We start from the raw sequence: 27,785 nt of genomic DNA on the forward strand, positions 1-27,785 counted from the left end.
TCGGCTTCCGTTCCGCCGGGATCGGGTGAATAGCTCCGGCCACTAGGCGTTGTGCTCTGGCCCTCCCACTGCTGCTGCCTGTAAGCCTCTCATAGGCTAGTTAGCGCAGGGAACCCTGCGTCCCGTCCGCAGGGGTCCATGTGAGTGCACTCGAGTCCGTCCGATGCTCTGGGTAGGGTAACCAGATGTCCTGATTTTATAGGCACAGTCCCGATATTTGGGACTTTTTCGTGTATAGGCTCCTATTACCCCCCACCCCACTCCCGATTTTTCAGCCTTGCTATCTGGTAACCCTACTCCCGGGGTGCAGAAGAGCAGCTTCTAGGTATCCTGGCAGCTGCAGCTCGTAGTCCCCTACTTTAGGGATGGCGTGGGCCAGCCTCATAATGGGACACACCAAACGTTCGTTGCACTGGGTGCCCCGTGTCTGTCGTTTCTCACCCTTGCTTAAGTCTGACTAATTGGGGGAGGTGTACATGCAAACCCCATCCTGTGTAGATGCGCTTCTCCTCCTCTGCTGATAGAGGATGTTGCTTTTTGTGCGTTGGCTCACCGGATCATTGTTTGAGATTTCCTGCCGGTCACATTGGCCTCAGAACTATTTAGGCTTTGAGGATCTGGGCCCTTGTGCCAATTTGAGGAGCCCACCAGTCCCTGGTTTCTCTGCCAGCATGGGGCCATTGACACCTTGGTGCCCCCAGGTCACAAAGTAATCTAGTGTAAAGACATTGCACTCCTAATACTATTATTATCCTGCATGGACACAGAGATGGTATTGCAATTGTGTCACAGTCAGAGGTGGGTTACCACACAAAAAGTCCAAACAAGAACCAAATGTAAGCATGCACAACCCTCAGCAATTCATGGCTAGATTGCCCTCCTCCTTTCCTGGAAGCAGGACTGGAGTTGGAGAGAACTTTTTTGCCCTTTCGATCCTTTCTCCAGCTTTAGGCAACTTGGTGGACTTTAAATTGTAAGACTGCAAATTTCTAGTAAGCAATATACAGGAAACCTTTGGGTTGTCATATGTTGAAATATTTAACTTTATATTGGGTTTCATTTTTTTTTTTACTCTTTCCAAATTAAAATTGACTAGATAAAATGTCTTTTGCTGCACCCTTTGACAGTCTCTTGTGAAGTCTGCACAGTGACAGTGCTTTGGGTTCTGAGCTCTAAAAAAATAAATCTCAACATTAAAATGCTTGTGGGGAAAGTCATTTTTTTACATTATTATTTACTACCAGTTTTAAAATCCTGGGGTATGGCTCAAGGAACATATTTTCAATATAAAACACGATTGAAGTGATACTGATTGGGAAAGAAATTTGAGGATCTTGTGTACAAATTTTCTTCATAATACAGGTTGGATATTAATGTTTTAGAGTACATTGTTAATGGAGGGACAGATGGGTATAGATCAGCATTCACATTTCACCAGCTCTTTAGAGTGCTTTTCCCACCAATTAGTATCACCCCTATGTTGTTTGGTTTCAGCTGCATCAAGCTGGCTCTCATCCATCTCCTAATATTTGCCAGCCAGACACTGACAGAGTGTGGGGACAGTAGTTCCAAGATCAAAAGATAAAACAAAGCAGAGCGGTCTGTCACTGGTGTACTGATGATACTGGGTCATAATAATTTTGAATGCCTTTATATAAATGTTGAACGGAAGAGATGATTAGTATTGAGCTCCACAAAGGACCATACAGCTGGAAGAAAGAACAGTCATCCTTCACCATCTGGGAACAATTGGAAAGGAGTGAGTGGAACCAGTCTAAAACAATTCCATCTTTCCAAGCCAGGCCATGCATCAGTGTCAGTAATTTCACATGCTCAACAATGTCAAAGGCCACCAAAACCTTGAGTCATCAGACATCTGGCCTCGATCCATTGGTCTAAGGAGATCTCTGACCATTATAGTTAACATTGTTTCTATGTCATAACCTGGTCTGAAACCTAACTAGGTGATGTCCAGGTCCAGGTATCTGAGTTGTTACCTGTTTGTGATGATGCCAACAACTTCTCATTTATCTTTCCCAGAAATGATCTCAACCAGGCAGTAGTTGGCCAGGATGCTTGTGTCCAGAACATATTTTTTGAGCAGAGATCTGACAAGTTTTTCTGAGTGCTGATGGTAACTTTTCCTCTGGAAGAATCATTAACGATGTCTTCCAGGAGAGCATCAAGGCAGTCCCTGCAGTATTTCACTAGCTGGCAGAAGGGAGGGAGGGGTCTAGTTTGCATGTGGTCAATACTTTATTATTACATTACTATAATTCATATTACTGTAGTGTCTATAGGCGCTATTCAGACATAGAAAAAGATAATCACTGCCTCAAAAAGATTCTAAATAGACAAGACAAACAAAGGGTAGTAGAAAGGAAGTATTATTGCCCTTATTTTTACAGATGGGGAACCGAAGAAAAGAGAAATTAAATGTCTTTCCCATAGTCATACAGGAAGCAGATCTGGGATTTGAATCAAGATAGCTGAAGGTCTAGTCAAGTGACTTAACCACAAGACAATCCTTACTCAATAGAGTGATTGTATGATCACCACCACTTAGGACATCATTTTATATGCATTGACAGATAGTGGAACATTGGTAAGTAGATTCTAGAAAGAATACGGACTTATGTTATGATTAAATGATGCATGAGTTTCTACAATAAATTTACAGGTAAATGATTTTCTTTAAACTGACATTTTATAAGGTCATCTAAACTCTGTGTCTCCAAGTAGTAAAACTATTGACCTTCATGAGCCTTATTTTAATTTGAAATAAGAATTTAGGAACTACATCTCTAGGCCCATATTCATTAGCTCTGTTGACTAGTGAAATTAATTCTTAAAAGTATTTTGAAGATGAAGCAGTATCTGATTTGCTTGCTGAGCTGCTTTATCCATGTTTAACTTCAAATGCTTAATTTTCTGCACATATAGCATTAAGGGACCAATCCAGCTCTCACTGCAGTAAATCAGAGTATTTCTATAGTATAAGCACTTAAAATTTTCAATAAATATTAGAAACCTTCCCCTCCACTGTCCACAACCTCTTGCCCTTCATATCTCATCCAGGTGTAACTCTCTCTACCTGAGCAAGTCAATTATTGCTAATATCTGAAGAAGAGATGTCTTGCTCTGATGGGTCTCATAAGATCAGTCAGAGCAGAGTCCCCCTCACATCATGTAGAACTTATACATTAACCAACCCAATTTAAAACAAAAAATCCTGCTCTTCTACCATTCTTGACTAAGGAAGCTGTACTTGGGATGGATATAAATATATAATCACAGTAATCCTCTACAGAACATACATTTTAGAGCTAGAAGGGACCATTATTATGATCAACTAGTCTAACCTCCTGTATAATATTTCTTGTACTTCATCAAAAAGGGAGTGGCTGTGATAGAGTTAGGGCACTCTGAGCTGTAGGAGGCCTGTTAGGGCTGCACCAGTGCAGAGGATGGGAGGTAACAAAGGGAAGGCATTCCACAAAGGGAAGCAAATATGCAGCACTCTCAGGGCTTGTCTACATCAGAAAGTTGCAGCGCTGGTGAGGGAGTTACAGCGCTGCAACTTAGGAGGTGTACACATCTGCAGGGCACCACCAGCGCTGCAACTCCCTGTTTGCAGCGCTGGCCGTACTCCCGTTTTGTCTCGGGTGTAGAGGATCCAGCGCTGGTGATCCAGCGCTGGTAATCAAGTATAGACACTTACCAGCGCTTTTCTTGACCTCCGTGGAATAAGCAGGTATCCCAGCATACCTGAGGAAGCCTCTGGTAATCAAGCTGGTCTCCTTCCCCGGCTTGCTCTCGTGTTCCCCAAACCCCGAGCAAGCAGGTCTCCTTCCCTGCGGTTTGCAGGGTGGTTCGGGGAACGCGAGAGCAAACCGGGAAAGGAGACCAGCTTCGCCGCGGTTTGCTCTCGCGTTCCCCGAACAAGCAGGTCTCCTTCCCTGCGGTTTGCAGGGTGGTTCGGGGAACGCGAGAGCAAACTGCGGCGAAGCTGGTCTCCTTTCCCGGTTTGCTCTCTAGTTCCCCAAACCCCGAGCAAGCAGGTCTCCTTCCCTGCGGTTTGCAGGGTGGTTCGGGGAACGCGAGAGCAAACCGCGGCGAAGCTGGTCTCCTTTCCCGGTTTGCTCTCTCGTTCCCCGAACCCCCCTTGAAGCCGCCCAACAGCGCTGCAGTGTGGCCACATCTAACACCACTTGCAGCGCTGGTTGCTGTAAGTGTGGCCACTCTGCAGCGCTGGCCCTATACAGCTGTACTAATACAGCTGTAACAACCAGCGCTGCAAAATTTTAGATGTAGACATGGCCTTAGTCTCATTTCTGACTATAGTTTTCCCTCAACCAACTCTTTGCCCTGTTCCCTATCCAATATCCCAGCTCCCTCCATATCCCCCCACTTCAGGAGAGAGGTTATGAGTGTTATTGCTACATTGCCATGCATGTCTCTTTAATAATATATCCCCAAACTTCCTTTTGCTCCTCCATAAAACAAGACAGTTTCTGCCCCAGCATACTAGAAGTACTGTTGTGATGAACCTCCTGGAGTGTGAGCAGTTCTGTAGATGGGATTTAATCTGGGCACTATTTGGCTTGTTTATTTTTCTTGCGTATTGTTTCGATTTTTCCTTTGTTTTATACTAATTTTCCATTAGAAAGGCAAAGCATTTCAATATCCTGAAAAAGGGAGCAAATGTGATACTTCCTGTCACACAGCTTTTTGGAGATGAAAGCTGGCATGATACTAACTGTGACTGAATTTTTCACACCAGTAAGAGTCTTACATAAACCATGAATTTCCTAGAGTGGAACTAGGTATTTACATCGACAGAAAACTAAACACATTTCAAGGAATTAGTGTTCTCTTTACTTGATAACATTTTGTACAGAATATATAAAGTTGAACTCAGTTTAAAACTTGACATTCAGACTCTACAGTTAGGCATCATCACATTAACTGACAAAAGAACACAATGCCCTCTATAATAAACACATTTAATTATTCTGCCTTGTCAAAAAGCATTCAGGGGAAAAAAGCTGTATTCTCTCTCATTGTCTGGGTTCATAGAGCTAACTTGTACAAAATGTCAGAGTTCAGGAATAACCCTAGCATTTTTCCTCTTCTTCTCCACAGGTCTTTGATCATGATGAAATTGTTACACATTAGGATTTCTGTCTATCAAATATAGTTTAATTTTTTCATTCCTTTACTCTTTATTAGACTGTGAACCTGCATTTGACAGAGGGAAGAAAAGTTTAAGCTGTAAGGGCTCGATCCTGCAAGAGGCTGAGCTCTGGCCCAGTTCAACAAAGCACCTAAGCACATGCTTAACTTTAAGAATGTGAGTAGTTTTATTGACTTTAATAGAATTAATCATACTTAAAGTTAAGCACAAGCTTAAGTGCTCATTTGATTGAGGCAGAGCACTTAGCACGATGCAGGAGTGAATGCAAACTGAAAAATATGTAGTGGTTCAGCAGAGTACCATGTGAACTCAAGTGCCAAAAGAGAGAGAGAGACATTTGTAGCTAGATTTTCAAATGGAAAAATCTTTTGAAAATCTTGCCTTGCAGTTCACTGACAAAGGGGGATGTTTGGCTTCTAGCAGGATTTAGAGAAATTGCCATTAAACTGAATTCAAATGTATCTGGTACATCCTAAACTTGTGAGGTAATTTAAAAAAGAAAACCCACCTATGGCAATGTTAGAGTAAAACTCAAAGAGGAAGGATGGACTTAAAAAGTTAAAGGGAAAGTCATGCATTTATCCTCCACCAGTTTTCAGATGCCCTGACCTCTAGAGAAAAAAAAGGTGCAAGAAAAATGAGACTGCCTGATAACAGACATAAATGATGGGATGGCTTTCAAACGATTATAAATACTCCTTTGACAGCTATGCATTTTCTTCATTTCTTTCTCCTCCACCCCCACCATGCTAATCAATTAGATTGCAGTGATTAAAAGAAGACATCTCTAATAAACCCTTTTTGTTGATTTTTAATATCAGAGAATGTTAACAAACAAGTGCTTTATTCTATACATCATTGGTGTTTCAGAACGACTCTGCTAGAATAATTACTTTAAAGGGATCATTTCCCTTTAAAAATTCTTTCTCTTTTAACCGAGTATGTTCTTTACGTAAAAGACAGTGAAACTGTTCATCTATATCATAGCAACACACCTTGCTAAGACATTAGCCAAGAGGGTGGGAAAGGTTGCTGCAGCAACAGCATGTTATATAACACTCCATTCAACCAAGAATGAGTAAGTGCGTTTGCTGCGAGGGGATATTTTCTACAGTCCCCAGCTCTCTGCTGCTGGCAGCTTGTCTAGCTGCTTGCAAGGTATGATACATTCTTTGTGGCAGTGATCATGTCTTTTTTTAAAATTCTCTGTAAAGAGATCTTATCATTTTATATAATAATATATTATAAATTCCAGACTCTAGATATTTCCTAAATTGATCATATTTTATTCAGTATTTTTGAAGTGCCAAGAAAATTTGTATTCAATTATTTTTACAGTGCCCAAAATATGCTATTTGCTTTACAAAACACATAAAAAGATATGGCCCATTGTCAAAGACTTTTATAAAATATACATCACCATATCAAACAATTAGGTCAGCGTTTGTAAACTCTCCTTTGGTTAACTGAAACTCTGGATTAACTAAAGATCAATTGTATCTTCTGAGTTTACTCATAGGTTGAGCTCTTGTGGAGCTTCTAAGCTCCTTTGTAGATCCTGCAAAGCTTAGCTTTGGCTCTGAACAGTTTAGAAGCTCTGCAGAGCCGAAACCTAAGTAGCGTGTTCAGGATTCAGAGACAGTAGCCAGAGGCATCAGCCCAAATAGAACTGGAAGTTTCATCTGGCTTCAGGCTGGGGAAGTCAGGTATGTATTTCAGGGGACTTGGTTCCTTCCCTGCCCTGTCCTAGGGAAAGAATGTAGCTCCTAAGCTTTGTAGGAATGGAGCTTCTGAAGAGTTACTCTCCTGTGAAACTTAGGAGCTCTGCAGAGTTGATGCTTTGATTATCCAAGCCTCCAGTTATCAAAAAGTTTGGGGTGACAACCTATCAGTGCCATAGCTTACTGATGGGGACACAGTCAGATGCTACCTCTATAAAGGCTAGCTTCTCTTCTGATGGAAGAGTGTCATCAGTTACATTGCCTCTTATAGTAAGCAGGGTGTCAGACTCTGGATAGATACTGTGGATATGTGTTTATTCATTTCTATTTACATATTCTGATCTCTGGAGAAGCCCTTTTGCTTCACAACCTGTTAAACTTTATCAGCAAATGGCCTATTTTTTGTTCCACTTCACCATGTTTTGCACTTATGTGTATGTAAAGAAGCAACCCATCTTTCTTGCCACTTATACTTTACTTCCTAACTCTGTCCACTTTGCCTGACAAGCATGTGACAGTGCACAGTGGTTGTGGAAGTTGGGCCCCAAAGCCCAGTGTGCAGCTTCATTTACTTCATAATTGTTGAGAAATTGCCATCAGAAGTACTGTAGTTTTGAAAGGGCCCAGCAGTGTCTGTATATGTTGGTATCAAACTGAGATGACAATCACTGTCACACACACAAACACAAACCACTGTGAACCAGTTTTGTACCAAGCATCAACCCTCAAGTAGACTAGAGCCCACAGTCTTTGCAACAGCAAAAATTGCTTGAGAACTTTATGAAAGAGACATAGTCCGCTATTCAAGGGTCAGATGCCTACATTAAAGATCATCCAAGTAGTGCCTATTGTTAGCTATGGGAGTAGCTGCTTAGTACCTTGTACCTAGTACCTTGAGATATCATAACTGGATATATACAGAGTTTGAACTGATTGGGGTATAGTTAGTTGGCAAGAGAGAGAACTCTCATTTCCTTTTCTGTGGAGCATCTTATTTCTCTCTCAATTCTATTAAATATCCCTGTCTGCCATGATGACTTTCATCTTGGGCTCATATAGCTATTTCTGAAAAGGTTCTCCTGTATTATTTTACTTTATTTTGCTTTTGGAATAACACTAAATGGAATGAGGTTTCCAAAAATCAGAAACATGTTTTTGGATCCTCTTCAAAAGCTTTTCCCAACCCCATATGCACATAATACTAGTCCTTCTACAAGGCTCTTCACCTCTATGCAAATCAGTAAGGACAAGAATTAGTCTGAGGCCTCATCATGGGTGGGAAGAGGAGGAAGGTGCATGACTGCACCAGGGCCCAGTCCCTTTCTTTGGGGAAGTGCAGGACTGCTTACTTCAATTACTCCCATTTGCCAAATTGCCCCAAAAGGCTAGTCCTACCTCTCCTGTAATAGGCTGTGGAGCTGGCTATATGCAAAAAAGGCAGCATATCACACCTTTCCAACCCATTTTTGAAGGATAAGTAATTAAAAGAATGTGGGAAATAAGATGTATGGTCTTTCTGCCAAACAAAACCACCCAAAACAACCCTCCCCCCATAACCCCCAACAGAAAGATAGCATCAGCTAATTAGATTATTTCACCTGTGAACAAAACAAACCATAAAAAAGCAGAAATGAACAAAGCCACAAAGGCCCCAATCCTGCAATGTCCCAGTGGGAATACTTGAATGGTAAAATTAAGTAAATGCCTAATCCACAGATGAGGCCAAAGTTTGGATCCTTGATAAACAGATAAACTGGCATTTCCTCAGTCTTTGGATCAGCGAACTCTGTCAGTCTGTTACAGAGACAAGGGCTAGAAGAAAAAATAATCCAAAAGTCTCCAAATTCAGGATCTGGATCTGTTCTATTATAAAGAAAGGACCCAATGGCAAACCTTGGATCTGAACATTCACAACATTCAATGGACTTTTTCGATCCAGGGATTAGGGAAAATGCACAATTCCACCCAATAAATCAGATATTTTTTTCAATATTAGCAAATGAAAAAAACAAAAACACCTCTGTACTGTTAGGTCAGTTTGTGCATATTTTTTAATAATTTACTTCACTGAGAGGGAACTGAACTGGCTGAGGAGAGAAATCCGATAAAATATTTGTTGGAAAGAATCAGAAATCCTATCTTTACTCTTTTCCCGCCCAACCCCTTCCATTCAAACCTCCCAACCTTAGAGGACTTGAAACAGGGCTCATGTCCCTTTAACTCTGGCTTTTGACCACGTGTCGGGGGAAGGCTTGGAATCCCGAGTATCCAATGGAGAACGTTCCATGGATGTTGCGCGTTCGGATCCGAGGATTCCGGGCTGAGAGGGGCTTGTCCTGCAAGAGGGAGTTGTCAGCGCCTCTGGGCGGCGGGTTCCTCTTCTTTAGTCATATGATTGGCTGTTTCCTCCCTTGCTGGGAGTGGGGACGCTGAGCCAGCTGTAGCCCCTGTCCCTCCTGCGTGCAATGCCAGGCGGCCACGCTGCAGCGAGGATGCTGCCGCCGCCGCTCTTCCTGTTCCCAGCCAGCTGAGCTGCTGTGCGTGCGCTACCCACTGGGGCTGCTGTGAGTACGGGCAGCGGTAACAAGCAGCAGCAGCATGGCTCCTACACTGCTCCAGAAGCTGTTTAACAAAAGGGGCAGCAGCTCGGCTTCTCCCCCAAGCAAGACACCTAAGGAAGGACCTGCCTTTAGGTGAGAAACTGTTTTTTTCATGCCAGGGATTTTACTAAAAGGACATTACCCAAGGGGTGGGGGAGCCTTATTGGAGCCAAGAAAGCAAGCCCTGTGCAGGGGCACCAGCGGGAATGAAGGGGTGTGTACATTTCCCCGGAGCCAGCCGGAGCGCGCGCACCCCCAGCTCTTGTCATTTTTGATCACCCTGGTATCGATTTGTTCACGTTCACACAGTGCTTTGGAAACGTAAAGCGCGTTAAGAACGTCTTACTGGTAATAGTTTGCTTCAGTACTTTTGATTTAGAGCCAGCTAGAGAGTTAGTGCCTCTGTTGGGGAATATTCTGCTTAGGTTGGGCTCTGATCTAACAGGTTTGGGAAAATGGCTGAGATTTCCCCTAGTGCAGACACTTATACATGTTTGGGAGCTGTTTCACTACAAGCCTTCTGTACAAAAGTCGTTTTGTTAAGCATTAATGTTGTACTAACCGGACTGTGTGGATGTCTGAGGTCTGGTGCCAGCCACCTTACAGGGTCTTAAATTGGGTGAATGAGCTTTAACTGTGATAGATCCTGGGGTGTGGAATTGGTCACTCACACTTGGACATCTGCCTCAAACCACCTTTCCTCACTGCAAAAGAAGGCCTATAACCTTTATTCTCTGGATTTTTCAGTGTAATCAGTATCAGACATAACAGCGTAATCTTCAGTCTTCTGGGGTGTTTCTCAGTCCTTTGAGTTTGTCCTTAAAATCTCCAGACTTTTGAGCAAGTTACAACTGCTGTAAGTAGCATAGCCACAGGTGCTGTAACTATGAATATGATATTACATGGAATAGAAAGTCGGGTGTGCAGCAAAACTGACAGTTATTGAGTCTCACTATGGACCAGATTAATTAAAAATTGGGAATATAACATATTCCTGAGTTAAACAAAATGGCTTGATGTCACATCTACCCTTAAATAGTGCAGAAAAACACATGCAAAAGAGTAGTGGGGGCAGAGAAGCAGATGAAAATTATTTTACCTATATAGTTGTTTTCTCTGCTGTCTTCTGCTTCTTTTTCTTCTCTTTGATGTCTCAGCCATTTTGTCTGGATTTCAAATCTCCTCATATGCATAAACTGTTATTTTTTAATTCCAGACTCCAAATAAAATAATATAGAAAACATTCTGCCTTCATCTTTCTTAGTGTTTGTGTTTTATTACCTGGGTAACTTGAATTCAGATCTTTTCTTTTTTAAATCCGAGTTGAAATGTGTCTTACCTTGAATTCAAGGTTACATCTTTTGTTACCTCTGATCATGTGGAACAACAGGGAGCTGCATGCCTGTCATTGCTTTAGATGCTAATGATTTCATGAACTTTTGCACATGAAATATATAGGGATTCCTTTAGGGGCCTGGATGTGTAGTCCTGGTTTGATGATGGCTGTAAATAAATAAATTAATAAACCTACAGGGACCATATTCTGAGCAAGTTAAGTGACAAGATTCTGGATCCTTTCTCTATACCTTATCGGGTCACAAGACCAGGGTAGTTGTGGCAAGCAAAGTAAATGGTATTGCATATGTATCCAACCTTCACGTGACTACTCACCATGACTAGCTTGGTCTTGTGAGTAGATAGTGTATAGAAATTGATAAAAAGAACGAGGAGTGCTTGTGGCACCTTAGAGACTAACAAATTGATAAGATTCCTGACCTTCACTTCCTGAAATGCTAAGACTGCTGTGGGGAGTGAGACTAGGAGTAAAAACAAACAGGAACAGACCACATTCAACAAGTGACTTAGTGCAAGCACAGGGGACCACCAACGTAGAACCCTTTGACTTCAGAGGTGCTCTGCATGGATCAAATGTCATCTACTTGAAACAAATTGCAGGATCAGAGCCAACATTGGGTAATGTCAGATTTGGATTATATAGCCAGATTCTAAAGTGATTGCTGTAAATGTTATGAATCACTGGGGAATCTAACGTTATTGCCACATTATTTCTAGAGTGTTGCTAATGGATTGGGAAGACTTAGAATGGCCAGGCCCAGAATTCATTGTCCCTTTAAATCATAATGCAGACAAAATCCGTGTAGTACTGGGGGACATGGAGAAAGTCTGAAAGAGCGAAAGCATGTGTTTATATACTTGTCCAGAATTATTCTTAATTTCAAATTTATGCCTTAATGTATATTTCTTTGGACCAGAAGTACAAAAACCGATTATGGTGCAAACCCATTTGCAGGGATTTAATTTTAATTAAAATGTTCCCAGATCTAGGTTTAAGGGCCTGATCCTGCAAGGAGCTCCAGGTGGGCAGACTCCTGCACAGAGTCCCACTGAAGTCAATAGGAGCATGTCAGCATGGAGCTCCTTGCAGCATCGGGCCATATAGTACAGCTATTTATTTATTTATTTACTATACCAGATTTTTTTCAGGCTACTGAATTTTCAGGTTGTAATATTAAAATACTGTGTGAAATTCAGAAAAATCTAACATTATTCTTAACAAATTAAATTATATTACACCTTTTAGGATTGCATGCACTTGTTCTGCAGTTTTATCTCTTCTCCTGTCCCCCACTTTTTGTTTGTTTGTTTTGTTTTTCACTTGTCTTCTTTTTTTTTTTTTTTTTTAAATTGTGTTCTGGGGTTCTATGCCTATTTGTCTCCCACCACTACCACTTATGGAATATTTAAACCCTCAACACTCCCATTCTTAAATAAATGTCTGATGGTAATGCATGATTCACAGTTCTGTTCCTGTACACAACCCACACTTCTTCATTTAATAAGGGTCTTTGCTTTTTTTTAACTAGACCCTCAAATCCCAGCTCTCCTGAAAACCCTTAATGTCATCTGCTACTGAATTTCAAAGGATGAGCTGTGACAGCCAGCACTAAATATTCTGGGGGTATCTCTGGGATTTGGCGGCTTCTAGCTCAACATGATTCAGTACAAAGTTCATTGGGAAAGATCTTTGTACTAATGGAGACGTGGCTGAAACTGGTTGTGGAGAGAAGAGGATCTCTGCTATTTTTACCTCCCCTCCAGTCTCTGACTCTTACTTTTCTGTGTCTGCCTTTACTGTTTCTCCTGGCACTCCTAAGCAGATGCTGTAAAATTGATATAATATTTGTAACTTTCACCTCTTTTTCCACAGGGTTTCAGCCATGAAACTGAGTAGAGTCTTGTTACCTTCACTCTACTACTGGAGAAAGTGATGAACAAGCAGAGCACCTGCAATTGTTTATGACAGTGAAAGCGGCATGTATGTTTACCTGACTTGTGGGCAGGTGACATAAGAACAGCCATACTGGCTTGGACCAAAGGTCCATCTAGCCCAGTATCTTGTCTTCCAATAGTGGCCAATGCCAGGTGTCCCCGAGGGATTGAACAGAACAGGTAATCGCCAAGTGATCCATCCCCGGTCACCCATTTCCAGCTTCTAGTAAACAAAGGCTAGGGACACCATCCCTACCCATCCTGGCTAATAGCCATTGATGGACCTATCCTCCATGAACTTACCTAGGTCTTTTTTTGAATCCTGTTATATTCTTGGCCTTCACAACATCCTCTGGCAAAGAGATCCACAGGCTGACACTCTGTTGAGTGAAAAAATACTTCCTTTTGTTCGTTTTAAACCTGTTGCCTATTAATTTCATTTGTTGACCCCTGGTTCTTCTGTTATGAGAAGGAATAAATGTGTGCATTCAGTGCAAGAAGCTCACGGCCCTCAGTGGCCAAGTTCAGGCTCTGAAGACCGGAGTTGCTGAACTGGAGGGGCTCAGGGAGATAGAGGAGTACATGCATAAGACTTTCCAGGATACAGCAGAGCATGCCCACCCCTAGTCTGAAAGTCTCTGCACTGTTAAGGAGGATGAAGGTCTCAGGGAAGGAGATCATCAAGCTGGAGCAGAGGGAAATGATCCCATAATTGGGACTCTTTCCAGATAATGTCATAGTATTATGTCATCCTCTTGCACGGGGACTCATGGTATTAGGAAGATGCAGGTAATAGTAATGGGGGATTCAATTTTTAGAAATATAGATAGTTGGGTTTGTGATGACTGGGAGAACCGAATGATGAATTGCCTGCTGAGTGCGAAGGTTGAAGGCCTCTCAAGACATCTAGACAGGCTTATGTGCAGTGCTGGGGAGGAGCCAGTGGTTGAGGTACATGTAGGTATGGATGACATAGGGAAAGATAAGAGAGAGGTCCTGGAGGCCAAATTTAGCCTGCTAGGTAAGAGATTAAAATTCAAGATCTCCATGGGAGCGTTCTCTGAAATGCTTCCAGTCTAACATACAGGGCTAGTAAGACAGGCAGACCTGCAGGGTCTCAATGTGTGAATGAGACAGTGGTGCACTGAGGGATTTAGGAATTGGGGAACTTTTTGGGAAAGGAGGAGCTTATGCAGCATGGGCTATACCAGGGGAGGCCAAACCATGGTTCGTGAGCCACATGCAGCTCTTTTACAGTTAAAGTGCGGCTCATGGAGCCCCTAGGTCCCTCCCCCCAATTTTCCACCTATCAGATCGGAGAGAAGAAGCTCAGGGCTTCTGCCCTATGGAAGAAGCCTCTAGCCCCACCAGAGATGAATGCTGCCTGCTGGGGTGGGGTGGGGCACAATTTAAAGGTTAATGTCCGCCAACAGCTTGAGTCACACACTCCCGGGCTCTCCCTTCTTACATTCAGCAGCCCCTCCTTGCAGTTCCCAGATGTTTGCCCTGCCTCTCCATGCAGAACTAACACCTGGAACTGCAGGGAGAAGCTGCTGCTTTATCTCCAAAGGGAGAGGCAGCAGCAAAAGCAGGGGCTCTACCTGCAGCTCCCAGCTGTTTGTGTCTGCCTTTCCCCATAGCCACAGCTTGCCAGCTCCAGCAACTGCCATGCAGGGAGGGGACTCAGCGACACCATGTGACTGAGTGGGGCCAGCAAACCCTGGCATAAATTGGGGGGCACATGATCCCACGTGCACCAAGACCACCCTTCCTGCAGGGCTGAAGCCCTGAACCCTGGCAGGCGCCTCCCATGGGGCTGAAACCCGAGCAGGCACACCCCGGCTCTTGAACGTCTGAAGATTGTTGTATGTGGCTTAGAGGGTCAATAAGTTTGGACACCCCTGGCTGTATGTAAACCAAAATGGAGCCAGATTGCTGGCATGTAAAATTAAAAAGTTCATAGAGGAGTTTTTAAACTAGGGGCTGGGAAAGAGTCAACAGCTACAGAGGAGCACGCGATTCAGACAGATACATCCCTTGGGGAGGATTTATTAAAGGATATTATTACATATCTTAGTAAGGAGGATAGAAGGTGATAAAGTTTAGGTAGGAACTGATGAGAAACAGTCAAACAATAGAGTCCCCTTCAATTACATTACATGAAGGCAGACAACTAAATATTGACAAACTTTATAAGTGCTTGTTTACAAATGCTAGAAGTCTAAATGCTAAGATTGATGAACTTGAGTGTCTGATATTAAATGAAGATATTGATATAATAGGCATCAAATAAACTTGGTGGAACAATGGTAATCAGTGGGACAGGATAACACCAGGGTACAAAATATATAGGAATGACAGAGTAGGTCTGACTGATGGGGGTTGAGGTGGGGAGGTGGCACTATACATGAAAGAACGCGCAGAGTTAAATATAGTAAACATCTTAAATGAATCATATAGTATCATAGAATATTATGGATAGAAATTTTGTGTTTGAATAATCAGAGTGTAGCAGGAGGAATATACTACTGACCACGATGGGGACAATGACTGTGAAATGCTCAGGGAGACTAGAGAGAAAACATAGGCAGAAAACATATCAATAATGGGAGATTTCAGCTATCCCAATATTGAGTGGGAACATGTCTCATCAGGATGGGATGCAAAGATAAAATTTCTAAAATTAATGACTGCTTCCTGGAGCAGCTAGTCCTGGCACCCGCAGGTGGAGAAGCAATTCTTGATTTCATCCTAATTGGCACATAAGATCTGGTTCAAAAGATAATAGCTGAACTGCTCAGTGATAGCAACTATAATTCAATTTAACATCCTTGGAGCGGAAAGTACCAGAGAAATCCACCACATCACCTTCAAAAAGGGAAGCTACACAAATAGGAGGAGTCTAGTCAAATGGAAATTAAAAGGAACAGACATGGGAGTGAAATGCCTGCAAACTGCATGGAAACTTTTTAAAAATACCGTAATAGAGGCTCAAATTATATGTATACTCCAAAAAAAGAAAAACATTGAGGACCAAAAAAAATGCTACATGGCTAAACAACAGAGTAGAAATGGTGGTTAGGGAAAAAAAGACATCTTTTAAAAATTGGAAGTCAAATCCTACTGAGGAAAATAGAAAGGAGTATAAACTCTGGCAAGTCAGAAGCATAATTAGCAGGCCAAGAAAGAATTTGAAGGCCAACTAGCTAAGGACAAAAACTAACAGCAAACATTTTAAGTACGTCAGAATCAGGAAGCCTGCCAAACAGTCAGTGGGGCCACTGGACGACAGTGCTCCGTTAGCACCTCAAGTAAGACAAGGCCATTGCAGGAAGCTAAAATAATTCTTTGCATCAGTCTTCCTGGCAGAGGATATGTGGGAGATGCCACACACGAACAATCCTTTTTAGGTGATAAATCTGAGAACTTGTCCCAGATTGAGGTGCCAGAGTAGGTTTTGGAACAAATTGATAAATTAAACAGTAATTTGTCTCCAGGGTCAGATGGTATTCATCCAAAAGTCCTCAAGGAACTCAGTTATGAATTGCAGAACTACTAACTTTGGTATATAACCTATCCGTTAAATCCGCCTCTCTACCAGATGGGTGGCAGATACCTAATATCTTGCTGATTTAAAAAAAAAAGTCTTCAGTGGCAATCATGGCAGTTACAGTCCAGTAAGTCTAACTTCAGTACCATGCAAATTGGCTGAAATTATAGTGAAGAAGAGAATTATCAGAAACATAGATGAACACAATAGATAATACAAAATTACTTAAAATAGTTAAGTCTAAAGCTGACAGCTATACAATTGTTGACTGGGCAAGAAAATGGCATATGAAATTCAGTGCTGATAGATGAAATTCATTTATCAGCACTGAATTTCATCTGCCATTTTCTTGCCCAGTCACACAATTGTATGACACCCTTTTGTAACTCTGCGCTGTCAGCTTTGGACTTAACTATTTTGAGTAATCTTGTATTATCTTCCAACTTTGCCACCTCTCTATTTACCCCTTTTTTCAGATCATTTATGAATATATTGAACAGCACTAGTCCCAGTACAGGTCCCTGGGGGGCCCCTCTATTTGCCTGTCTCTATTGTGAAAACCAAAACTTTATTTCTATCCTTTGTTTCCTGTCTTTTAACAAGTTACTGATCCATGACAGGACCTTCCCTCTTATCCCATGACTCTTTACTTTGCTTAAGAGTCTTTAGTGAGGGACCTTATCAAAGGCTTTCTGAAAATCCAAGTACGCTATATCCACTGGATCACCCTTGTCCACGTTTGTTTGACTCCCTCCAATAATTTTAATAGATTTGTGAAGGGAAATCATACCTCACCAAAGCTTTTCCCCCAACATATTGTGTTCATTTATGTTTCTGATAATTCTGTTCTTTACTATAATTTCAGCCAATTTGCATGGTCCTGAAGTTAAACTTACTGGACTGTAACTGCCATGATTGCCACTGCAGACTTTTTTTTTTTAAATCAGTATTATATTAGGTATCTGCCACCCATCTGGCACAGAGGCAGATTTAACTGACAGGTTATATACCAAAGTTAGTAGTTCTGCAATTAAATCTTATTGAAATTATTTACCCCTTCATATAACACAAGAACCAGGGGTTTCCCAATGAAATGAATAGGCAGCAGGTTTAAAACAAACAAAAGAAATACTTCTTCATACAACGTACAGTTAACCTGTTCAATTCATTGCCTGGGGATGTTATGAAAGCCAGAAGTATAACTGTGTTCAAAAGAGAATTAGATACATTCATGGATGATAGGACCATCAATGACTATATATTAGCCAAGATGGTCAGAGGTGCAACCCCATGCTCTGAGTGTCCCTAAACCTCTAACTGCTAGAATCTGGGACTGGACAAGAGGGGATTGATCCCTCAATAAATTGTCCTGGTCTATTAATTCCCTCTGAAGCATCTGGCACCAGCCACTGTCGGAAGACCAGGTACTAGGCTAAATTGGTCTGACCCAGTGTTGCCATTCTTATGTTCTAAATTGTCTGTCTGCAGCTTGGGAAACAATACGGTGTGACTCACGTTTTGGGAGATTATCTTTGGACCTATAAAGGCGAGAAACTTTTGTGTTTTGGTTTATTTTTTAATAAATGAAAGTTTAAATTCTGCAGAAAATGATGAGACATCCTCACCTCTTACCACGAGAAGTTGTTCTTGCTACCGATAGGTGACTTTCTCAAGCCTATTCAGTTTCTGTCATTTAGCACTGATTACTGTTATGGGGAAAACACAGTATAATAAAATTAAAAATATGACCAACTTCATAACTAGAAAAAAATGTGTATATATTACTTTCAGCTGCAAAGCATTTGATGGCTGTAACTTGTTGGTAACATTCTAAGAAATCCTAATTGTTCTTGTGTGTGAGAGAAAACATTCATATTTTTGTATAGTTAAAACCCAAACTTTCCTCAAAGCCTTTAATACTGGCTGTTACTGCACTTCAAAGAATACGCTGTGCAGCTGATACTAGAGATTCTGGGAAGCTCCTGGCTCCATGTGCTCAGTAGAAAGTCCATTAAGAAAGCCAGACACTAGAAATGCAGATCCTGGGGACTACAGTAAGGGAGCTTCCTACAATAATGTAATGCATTCAGTTAGAATCTTCTAATGCTCTTGTATTTCAACTAATTACCTAAGTGAAACATTTGTGTGTGGGAGGGTCGTGGCTCTAGAGAAATGAATGACTCCGGCTTTGGATAAATTGATTATGGCAATTGTAATTCTGTTCTGGCTCATATTAATGCCGTTCTGCATCTTTCAGCTCTGTAGACTGAAACTGTCTTCAGGAAGCTGAGGGCTGAGGTTGTGTAAAAATTCTAACTAAGAGGGAGAAACGTGTGAAGCTAACAGTTGACATGACATGTCAGAATGTGTAAAGCAAAATAAATCACTCTTTCTGGATTACATTTCGGTTGGTAAATGTGTGCTCTCTGCTTCATGACTTCCATAAAATCTCTTGGTTGGGAGATTGAGTGAAAGGATGTTGTAAAAGAGGATATAATTTCATTTAACATACTGTAAAAGATGAGATCATGTTTCAGCTGGATTTGAAACTGGCAAACAGGCCACTACTTCAGCTTTAAATATTCACTGGTGCTTCTGGTGTCCATAATGGAACGGATGTTGTATTATAACTGTTCAGGATCTCTAGCTGGTAACTGTTTATTAGCTTTGGTCTGTGATATTATCACTTGGCAGTTGAAACAAGTAATTCCTTTGGTCATAGTGCCGAAATGCTTGGGGAGATCCCATTTGCTGAGCACTACTTCACAGCACTTTATTGCAAGCCTGGCAATATTCCACTCTTTGTAAAAAGACAGAAAGCAGTATTAAGGTTTGTTGAGTGGCACTTGTATGTTTATTCTAAGTTGTTGCTGTTCACTTCAATAGATTCCTATAATCTAACTGAGCTTCACCTAGGCTCCTTGCGGTTCATAGATATCCAGGTAGCAACCGTAGCCAGAAATGCCACTGTGTGTCAAAATAAGGACCTTTTTTTTTTTTTTTTTAAATCTGGCCTTAAATCCCTAGAAGGGTTGAGAAATAACTTTTGAAGAGACCATTTATGGTAGCCATTGTGGAAAGTGAGATGAAGCCCAAGGCCAAACTATCCAGGTGGGAGCAGTGAGCACTAGGTGAAGAGACTTTCTAGGTTGTGGTCTTGGCCATGGCTACACTGGCACTTTACAGCGCTGCAACTTTCGCGCTCAGGGGTGTGAAAAAACACCCCCCTGAGCGCTGCAAGATACAGCACTGTAAAGCCTCTATAATCAGTGCCGCAGCGCTGGGAGCACGGCTCCCAGCGCTGCAAGCTGCACCCGTAAGGGATGTGGTTTACGTGCAGAGCTCTCCCGCTGGCGCTCCAACCACACTCACACTTCAAAGCGCTTTGAAATGTCAAGTGTAGCCATACCCAGATAAAGTACAATACAAGACCTTTCTTTGTCCCCAGTAATGGCAGCTGCAGAGTAGTTCAGTTCATGGAGATTATTGCAAACAATTCATTCAGAAAATAGCTTAATAAGGATGTGATGGAGAGTAAGGTACTTTTAGACAGAAATTGGGCTCCCAGTCTGGGGATGTCTGAAAAAGTAAGTCCTCTGGCTCTTCACTCTTGTAGGTACCATGTCCTTATAGCTCTCTGTAAAGCTGTTTTGATTTTCTTCCCACCCTCTTCGCTACTGAGCAAGAGCCTTCTGAGTTTTCCAGGTTTACTACGGGAGTACTGACTGTCTTGCTCTTCTTTCCCTCCCTCTTCTTCCTCCCATCTCTACTTCAATTGCAGCCTTGGAAGAAATCTTGGAATTCTGTTTTTCCCCCCCCCACATAAGAGCTGAGGGGACATATGTAGGTCTTATTCCTGGAATTCTTGACAATTTTTTTTTTAACTTCTGTGGGAAAATATGCCATTTTCCAGACTTTTTTGAATTGTCTTTGCAAATGACCAGATTAGAACTGATCCATGTATGCAATGCCAATAACAGTGTGCACCAATTAATCACACACAGCTCTCTTCAGAAGTGCAGAGAAAAGTTGCAAGATATACCTTAATACAGATCGAGAAGAGAAGCACTGCATTGTGGGATGGAGTTAGGAGGGCTAGATTTACTGCTTCAGCTGCAATAACTGTGCCTTCTCATCTGCACTTGGGGCAGGGGGACTATTATGGACTGTACTGGGGCATCTAGATGAGAGCTAAAAAGTGTTAGCAGTACAAAGCAACAAATTTCTTGGGTATTTATAAGACCACTTTAGTATGTAGACAGGATGCTACAGTGTGTGCAGTGTTGTAGCCCTGTTGGTCCCAAGATATTAAATACAGTGTTTTGTGGGCATTTCTACCACCATCAGTGGCAATTCCTGTTTTGCCTAGTGTAGAAGAGAGATTGCAGTGAAATAAAATCTATGCTGTGACTGTTGTGAAACTAGCTGAATCAATTAGACACTCTCACTGCTGTGTACTTTCACAAAGTTTGCTAACATATTCCATTTCTATATCGCTTTCTGCCCAAGATGCTCAAGGAAGGTGCACAGAAATATTAATTAAATGTGTCTCCCAACACCTCTGTAAACAACCTGTGAGCTCCACTATAGTTCCTTTCCCAACAGAGATGTTGTGAGGCTAAATTCAATGTTAGTGAAATGCTTAGGCTTCTGGTTTGAAATAATTATAGAAATGCAAAGTACGGTTACATTTAATCTCTTCCTGACCCTCTTTCTCCTTATTGGATGATTCACAGTTATTTGTTTGCATTAAATCCACTGTCTGTGTTTTGCCAGGCTATCTTTGGTTTAGATGAACTTGTTGCTCCAGATTTCAAAAGAGATCTGTCATCATCTTGGACTCTGAACACTTTGGTGATATCTTCATTTTATCAACCTGGATATAGAGTATCACAAAAAGTTGCTTGCATGTTATGGCTAACTGCCTGGTTACTACTTGCACTGACTCTTGGGGCAGTTGATGCATAGGGAGAAAGTATTGGGAATATTGTGGCAGAGAACATTATAGGATCACCGATCTCAGGGAACATTGGGAGTTAGGAGGACTGGTTAACTCAGTGCAGCTAACACAGTTATGAATTCCTGAAAGCACTGTTTAATAATACATTAGATTGAACTATGTTTATAGCTTAGGTTATGAATGCAGCCAGGCCATTTAATACATATTTTAATATAACACTTGGTTTTATCATGATTGGTAAAAAGGGTGTGGGGTTTTCTGTCATGTTAGTTCAATTGCATTATTGTGCATCTTAACAAGCATTAAGATGGCTTTTTAATCACATTAAACTAACATATTTGAAACTGTGTTTTAGCTGCCCTGGTTTTTAGCGGGTGGAGGGGAGGGGAAGAGGAGCTTATATCACAGCCAGTGAACACACCTTCAGATGTTTAAACCTGTGTCTTAACTAGCAGTAAGAGAGCTCTTCAAACATGTCAAGCTAACACAACTGGGGAGAAAACACCCTTTTACCCATCAAGACAGGATCTATAAGTAAGGGTACCAATTTTGGTGGGATATGTTCCTGGAGATTTCATCACATCTTTAATTGGAGACTCCAGGACAGTCCTGGAGGGTTGGCAATCCAACCTATAAAACCTGTATGTGACCACAAACCACATTTGCTACAGCTGTGCTTTAAAGCAGTTTTGGACATGGTTCCAAGCCCCAGTGTAGGGGAGTAACTCAATCAGTAAAAGTCTAGTGCTTAGGAGACTTGAGAATGCAGTTAAATCTGTCCATTCCCTGACCAGATCAAACAGTTGTCCACCTCCAGACATTTTCCAAGAGCCAATTTTCTTCAATTCAAAACACCCCACATGTAATTTTATGGGTGTGCCACAGGAAATATGTTGAGGAGAAAATTATACAAGCATTTTATGCAGTAAAATTTATTCTTTTTCTACCTAAATCAAGCAATATTGCCACTAAAATGGCATAACTCAAAATACCTATCTAAGGCTGATCCTAATGGTAAAAACTATTCAGTAGTTAATGGAGGAACAAAGAGGAAAATAGGAAAAATAATTTTCAAATTTGAAACAGGCATCTGGCTCTTAAATACACCTAGTCGATCCATTGTTTCACTTATAGCTATAAATTATTGTTGTCACTTTATCCATCTGATTTTTTTTTTAAAGTAAAATAAACCACTGGATGAAATGTCGAGGGTAATCTGCACCTATGAGTTAAACTTAGTTCCAGTGGCGATATTTGTATTAAAATGCAGTGTTGGTATGTCTGCTAGATATTTGAGTGCAACAGTGGCTTTTTATTTTTTGTTAGTGAAATATTAAAATAACAATGATGTGAAACGGAGATTTGGCCAGCTGTCCTGACAAATTTTTAGTTAGCAGGAAGTAAGAATTTGTGATTTTTAACTCTAGCTATACTGAAGTCCCTTAGTACAGCCAAAAAAGTGTTTCCAATGTTTGACGCTTGTCCATTTAGCCATATACTTCTTGGCAACCTTTAGGGAAAAAATCTTAAATCAGCAGTAAGTTTTCCACATGTAAAGAGTTGACCTTAAATTTCAAGATACCTACCAGTTTTTTGATATAGTTAGCCTTGCATGTTTTTGTGCAGATCTGTTCTGTGAATTCCAAAATACTGCCTGATTTCTTAAGGTTGCAAGCAACATTTTGGCATCTGAGTGTAAAATAACAATTTTTATTAAACACTGTACAGGTATTCATAGAACTTCTTATTGTTTAAAACTCTCCATAGCTTGTGTATTGCAATACAAGATGAAATACTCTGTGTATTGTACACTTGGACTTGAAAAATATCATTTCTTTTAAAAGAATCATACAACTTCGTAGGTAAGATACTAAGCCTTTATTTAAAACTGAATTGACATGCCTCTGTTTCACAAGTTGGTATCCGAATTAGTCAGGGCCCCATGTACTTTGGGGCAAACTGGACCTAAATCCAGCAGCAAGCATTGTCCTAATTTCCTCTGCAATCCAAAGAGACACTAGCAACTGAGTTTAGGGTGTTGCAGCAGAAGAGTCCTAATGCTGTGTCCTAGAACTGGTTACATGCCTCTAACTTCTTCACAAGCCTTAACATTTCAGTATTATTTATAGGACAAGTCATCAACAGCCCTCCTTACAAAAAAGGGTTAAGGAGAATGTTCTGTGCAGAACAGGCAAACTGTCATAAAACCAGCAAGAGGAACAAATCACATCTCTGGCTAAAACTAGAGAAAATTGTGGGTTTGACACTATATCCGTCTGCAGTTATCACTTAACTCATCTGCTCCAGGATTTCCTGGCATTCATCTCCATGCTGGCTATGGATTATGCTGTCCGTGCTGAGGGAGTTGTGGTGGAGGGTGGGAGTTGTTTTTGGTTTTTGTTGAGTTTTTGTTTGTGTCCCTCTCTCTGTGGTGTGTTTTAATATGTATATACATATCCACCCTTCTACGATGTAGACAAACCAGTAAGTGTTCTTGAGTATTAAACACATTATTCTCATTTCTCATCTCTCCCTTTCCCTGATGTGCTAATCTCACTTTGCAACTTACTTGTTATATTCTATCTTCCAACAGCCACAAAGTCAACATATCAATGGGACAAAGGGATTTAACAACCACTAGCTCCTCCAAAATTTCCTGACTTTCTGTCTGGGGCTGGAGGGGAAAAAATCTTAAGGATCTAGCCCCACTAATGGATTGTTGGTTAGTATCATGGTATTATTTTTATTTGGAATTCCAGTAGTCACAGTCAGCTGATGGTACTGCAATCACCTGAAGCAGTGTGAAGCAGCGCATTGAATGTTTTTGTTTAGGTGCAAGTAATGTCTTCATTTGTTTCAGGTGAAACTCTGTTATTGGCAGGTGAATAAAGGAGGTAGACTTTTTAAAAACAAAGTAGTCAAAAGCCAACATTATTTGTTACTGAAATGGATCTTGAATAGCATTTTTGAGGTCATCAAGAACTGAGGGTGTTCTGTACTTCTTAGCATCAGGCTTTATGTCCTCAATCACTTGTAACCTGTATGTATTGTTACTTGACATTGGAGTTTTCTGATTTTAAGAAAAAATTCTTTTTGAGTTTTAATTTGGAAGCTACCTAGTAGAAAATAGGTTGTACAAATGAGAGTAAAGTAGTAGGAAAGGACAGGCAAGGCCATGTTCCGGGGTGTCAGTCCCAGGATGCTGTCTGCTGGCCTTAGGTTATGAGATACTCCTTATTTTATTCCTTATTAATTGATTAAAAATACAAGAATTGGTACAGTATAAAAATACTAGATTTTTTTGTTTTTGTTTTCCACTGCCTTGGCTAAATTGGCCTCTTTAAAAGTACTGTGTGTAGTTCTAATTCTGCTATCAAATATACTGTTACAATAGCTGGTAAGGTTCGTAGGTGTATGGGCAGTAAAACTGGCAGGGTAAGAGATTCTGCCCCATTTCAGTTTCTGGCAAAAGCAGTTGTCGGATGTGCCTTGGCAGCATCTTTATTTAATAGCTGTGTTCTTGGAAGTTGGCCTGATCACATGATTCAGTCTGGAACAAGTGACATCCCCCAAGACAGGGGGATGACTGTATGAGGAGGCGGAGCTCTCCTGCTGATTGGGACACATTAAACAGAACAAATACTGCTTTTTTTAGTCAAGCTGCTGGTGTCCAGACAAATCTGAAATTGGTGTTAAAGGCCAAAGGCTGGACTTTGTTCCTAAAGATGTATTTTGCACCCTTTTTAAAAAAAAGTAAATATGGAACTTTTTGAAACTCTTCAACAAATTGTTTTTATTCCAGAACTAAAATCTGAGAAATAGTTGACATGAATTTATAATAAACTAGAGCTAGTAATTGATCAAACTTTTTAAAACATTTTTTTTTATCGTTTTGATCTCAACACAGCCACCCTTGGGCTCAGTCTTCTCTCTGGCAAGAAATTATGTTATTGGGACTACTGCTAAAAGTGTTCTCTGCCTCTGAGCCTTGTCTAGGACTTCCTCACCATCACTGTTCTTGTTTTTCATGTTATCTTTGCAGCTCTGTTGGGTATCTAGGTCCCAAGCTATTGAGTTCTGTAGATTAGGATAAGACTCTGCATGAAGGTCTTGAAAGGAGACCTCAGAGTTTCAGAGGGGTAGCCATGTTAGTCTGGATATGTAAAAAGCAACAAAGAGTCCTGTGGCACCTTATAGACTAACAGACGTATTGGAGCATAAGCTTTCGTGGATGAATACACTGACTCCTTGCTTATGTGGAAAATCTAAAGCTAGAGAGAGGCAGTGTAAGTCACGTGCTTGTTCACTTGAGTGACTAATGTAGAAAGGATCTGGTCTGACTTGTATGAAACTGGTAACAATGCATCAGAGTTAAACAAGGTGGATTAGATAGGCTCAGCAGCTTGTTCACTGGCTCAGGGTTATTTTACGTGAATAAGTAAAAGAAAAAAGAATGCAGCTATATAGTGTGTCACAATTTTGCATGTTCATGGTAAATATGGGGAGAAGTGTCTTTTGAGAGAACATTTTATTTATTGGCAATCATAGTTTTTTGGAAAGTACCACAAATAAATGGTTCAACAACTGGAACAGAAGGAAATCTATCTTAGGTGAAGTGGAATCTGACATCAGTTTGTTTATATAAGACAAATACTTGGTGCTACTCTCTACCTTTTAACAGGCTTCGTTTATTGTATTTACTGCTTCAGTTTTAGGAGAACCAGCCAATATGTAATAGTATATGGTTAAAACGAGAGAAGTTGGTTTGGTTTTGCTGTATATGTCCCTGAATCACACTTACTCTTTTAGCAAGAAGTTTTATGAAAGTTTTTGCTTGTCTACAAATATCTCTAGTTTAATCTCTTTAAATGATGTGGGAAAGAAAATCTATCTTACTAGAATATTGTAGATTCTTCATTCATGTCTCTAAGGAAACAAACCTTGAAACAATGCTTGGACTTTAATGGATAGGTTTTTTGGTACAGGAATTTATATCCCATTGGACTTCATCATGATATTTGAGAGGCGTGTGTGTGTGTGTTGTACCAATTATATTAGACCAGTAAAAACCAGCAGGATCTTATTAAAGGGGACAAGGCAAAGATGCCACATTTATTATGATAACAATTTATGACTAATAACTAATATCTTAATTCTTATACACACACATTATACCTAATACCTATACACACACACACCCACATTCACACACCCACACCCACATTCATCAGGTGTTCTGCAGCTGCTGCATAGTTACCAGTCCTGAAGATAGCTTAAGTTCATGGCTTGATTTCGCAGCTTGGGTTTGTAGCTTGTGGCAGCTAACTGGCCAGGAAAGCTGGGCACAAGGCTGAGCTGGATCTCTGTTGGGCAGGCACCGATGTTCTTCCATGTTGGCAGCAGAATGTTACCCAGAGTCTCTCATCTCACTCTTCTTTTTTTATAGGCTTTTAGTTTGGATTCAAAGTCTATAGGTCTTGCTGTGTCACGCTGCCTCTGGGTTTAGATTGATCGCCCACCAATTGCAGGCGTGACTTTCAGCCTTGGACCTGGCTTTGATCTTCCTTCTGCTGTTCTGTTGTCCTTTTCTTTTTAGGGTGGATGCTTCTTACTTTGTTTAGGGCTGTTGTCTAGGTCTTCAGCCGTTGGAATTTGAACTTTATCTCATCAGGACAGGCTGGGGCTGGAGGTTGATTCCATCATTCATACATACCTCATTCACACATCTAAACTAAACTAATAAGATTACAGCAGGGTTTGCAAAAATGAAGGTTGGAGGAAGCTTTTACAAAATGGAGTGAGTGTTTTAAAATGGGGTTTGAATTACAATATGGAACAGAAGTTACCAGTATAGGCAAGTGTAGTGAATGGTGAACAGAAGTTACATTAATAAAGTGAACAATTGAAAACAATTTCATTTATCAGTTTTTTTTGGTACAGGAATTTATATCCTATTGGACTTCATCATGATATTTGAGAGGGTGTGTGTGTGTGTGTGTGTTGAAATTGCATTTGGGTTTAATTATGCATAACCAGTACTGCCATTTTAAAAGCAGTCAAAGTGAAGAAGAGAGTTAGGTTCTCTAGGTTTACAAGTGACCTACAAACAGAACAAGTGACATACTGACGAATAGTCATATAAAAGGAATGACTAACCTCCATTTCCCAATGGATTATAGCAGGAGGGTAGGAGGCTTTTCTGAATCACTGTTTATGGACACTATGTGCCTGCCTGTAGGTTGATTTCTTCTTTGGGCCTTGTGTTGCAGATTGAGCATCCTTCAAAAATTGGTTAGAGAAAGGAAGTGGTGAGGTCCTATTGAAATGTTGGGCTGGTAAACTGGCAATCACTTGATGCTTCCAATATCTTGGCCATTAGTGTTTAATCCAGAGGTGCCTGGGGATGGCAGTAGTAGTGAAAGGAAAGGGCAAAAAGGAATTCAAAGCTATAACTCCATATTCCTCC

At 40.9% G+C, this 27,785-nt stretch overlaps 2 protein-coding genes across 4 annotated transcripts in view; one reads left to right on the forward strand and one right to left on the reverse strand.

The window, feature by feature from the left end:
- The first annotated feature begins 9,516 nt into the window (after nt 1-9,516).
- Nucleotides 9,517-27,785, forward strand: part of FNIP2 (folliculin interacting protein 2) — an 84,751-nt gene continuing 66,482 nt past the window's right edge. For 2 of the 3 annotated variants that reach the window (XM_050946228.1, XM_050946229.1), the window contains exon 1: nt 9,517-9,611. In XM_050946228.1, the coding sequence (XP_050802185.1) occupies nt 9,517-9,611 (95 nt within the window). The remainder of the gene's footprint in view (nt 9,612-27,785) is intronic. The other variant, XM_050946230.1, reaches the window with a different exon arrangement.
- The window catches only part of C3H4orf45 (chromosome 3 C4orf45 homolog), a 144,020-nt gene continuing 125,772 nt past the window's right edge, over nt 9,538-27,785 (reverse strand). The window contains exon 5 of the mRNA XM_050946674.1: nt 9,538-9,589. Coding sequence (XP_050802631.1) covers nt 9,545-9,589 — 45 coding nt within the window. The 3' untranslated portion in view covers nt 9,538-9,544. The remainder of the gene's footprint in view (nt 9,590-27,785) is intronic.

Source organism: Gopherus flavomarginatus, chromosome 3 (genome assembly GCF_025201925.1).
Source record: "Gopherus flavomarginatus isolate rGopFla2 chromosome 3, rGopFla2.mat.asm, whole genome shotgun sequence".
NCBI classification, from domain to species: Eukaryota; Metazoa; Chordata; order Testudines; family Testudinidae; genus Gopherus; species Gopherus flavomarginatus.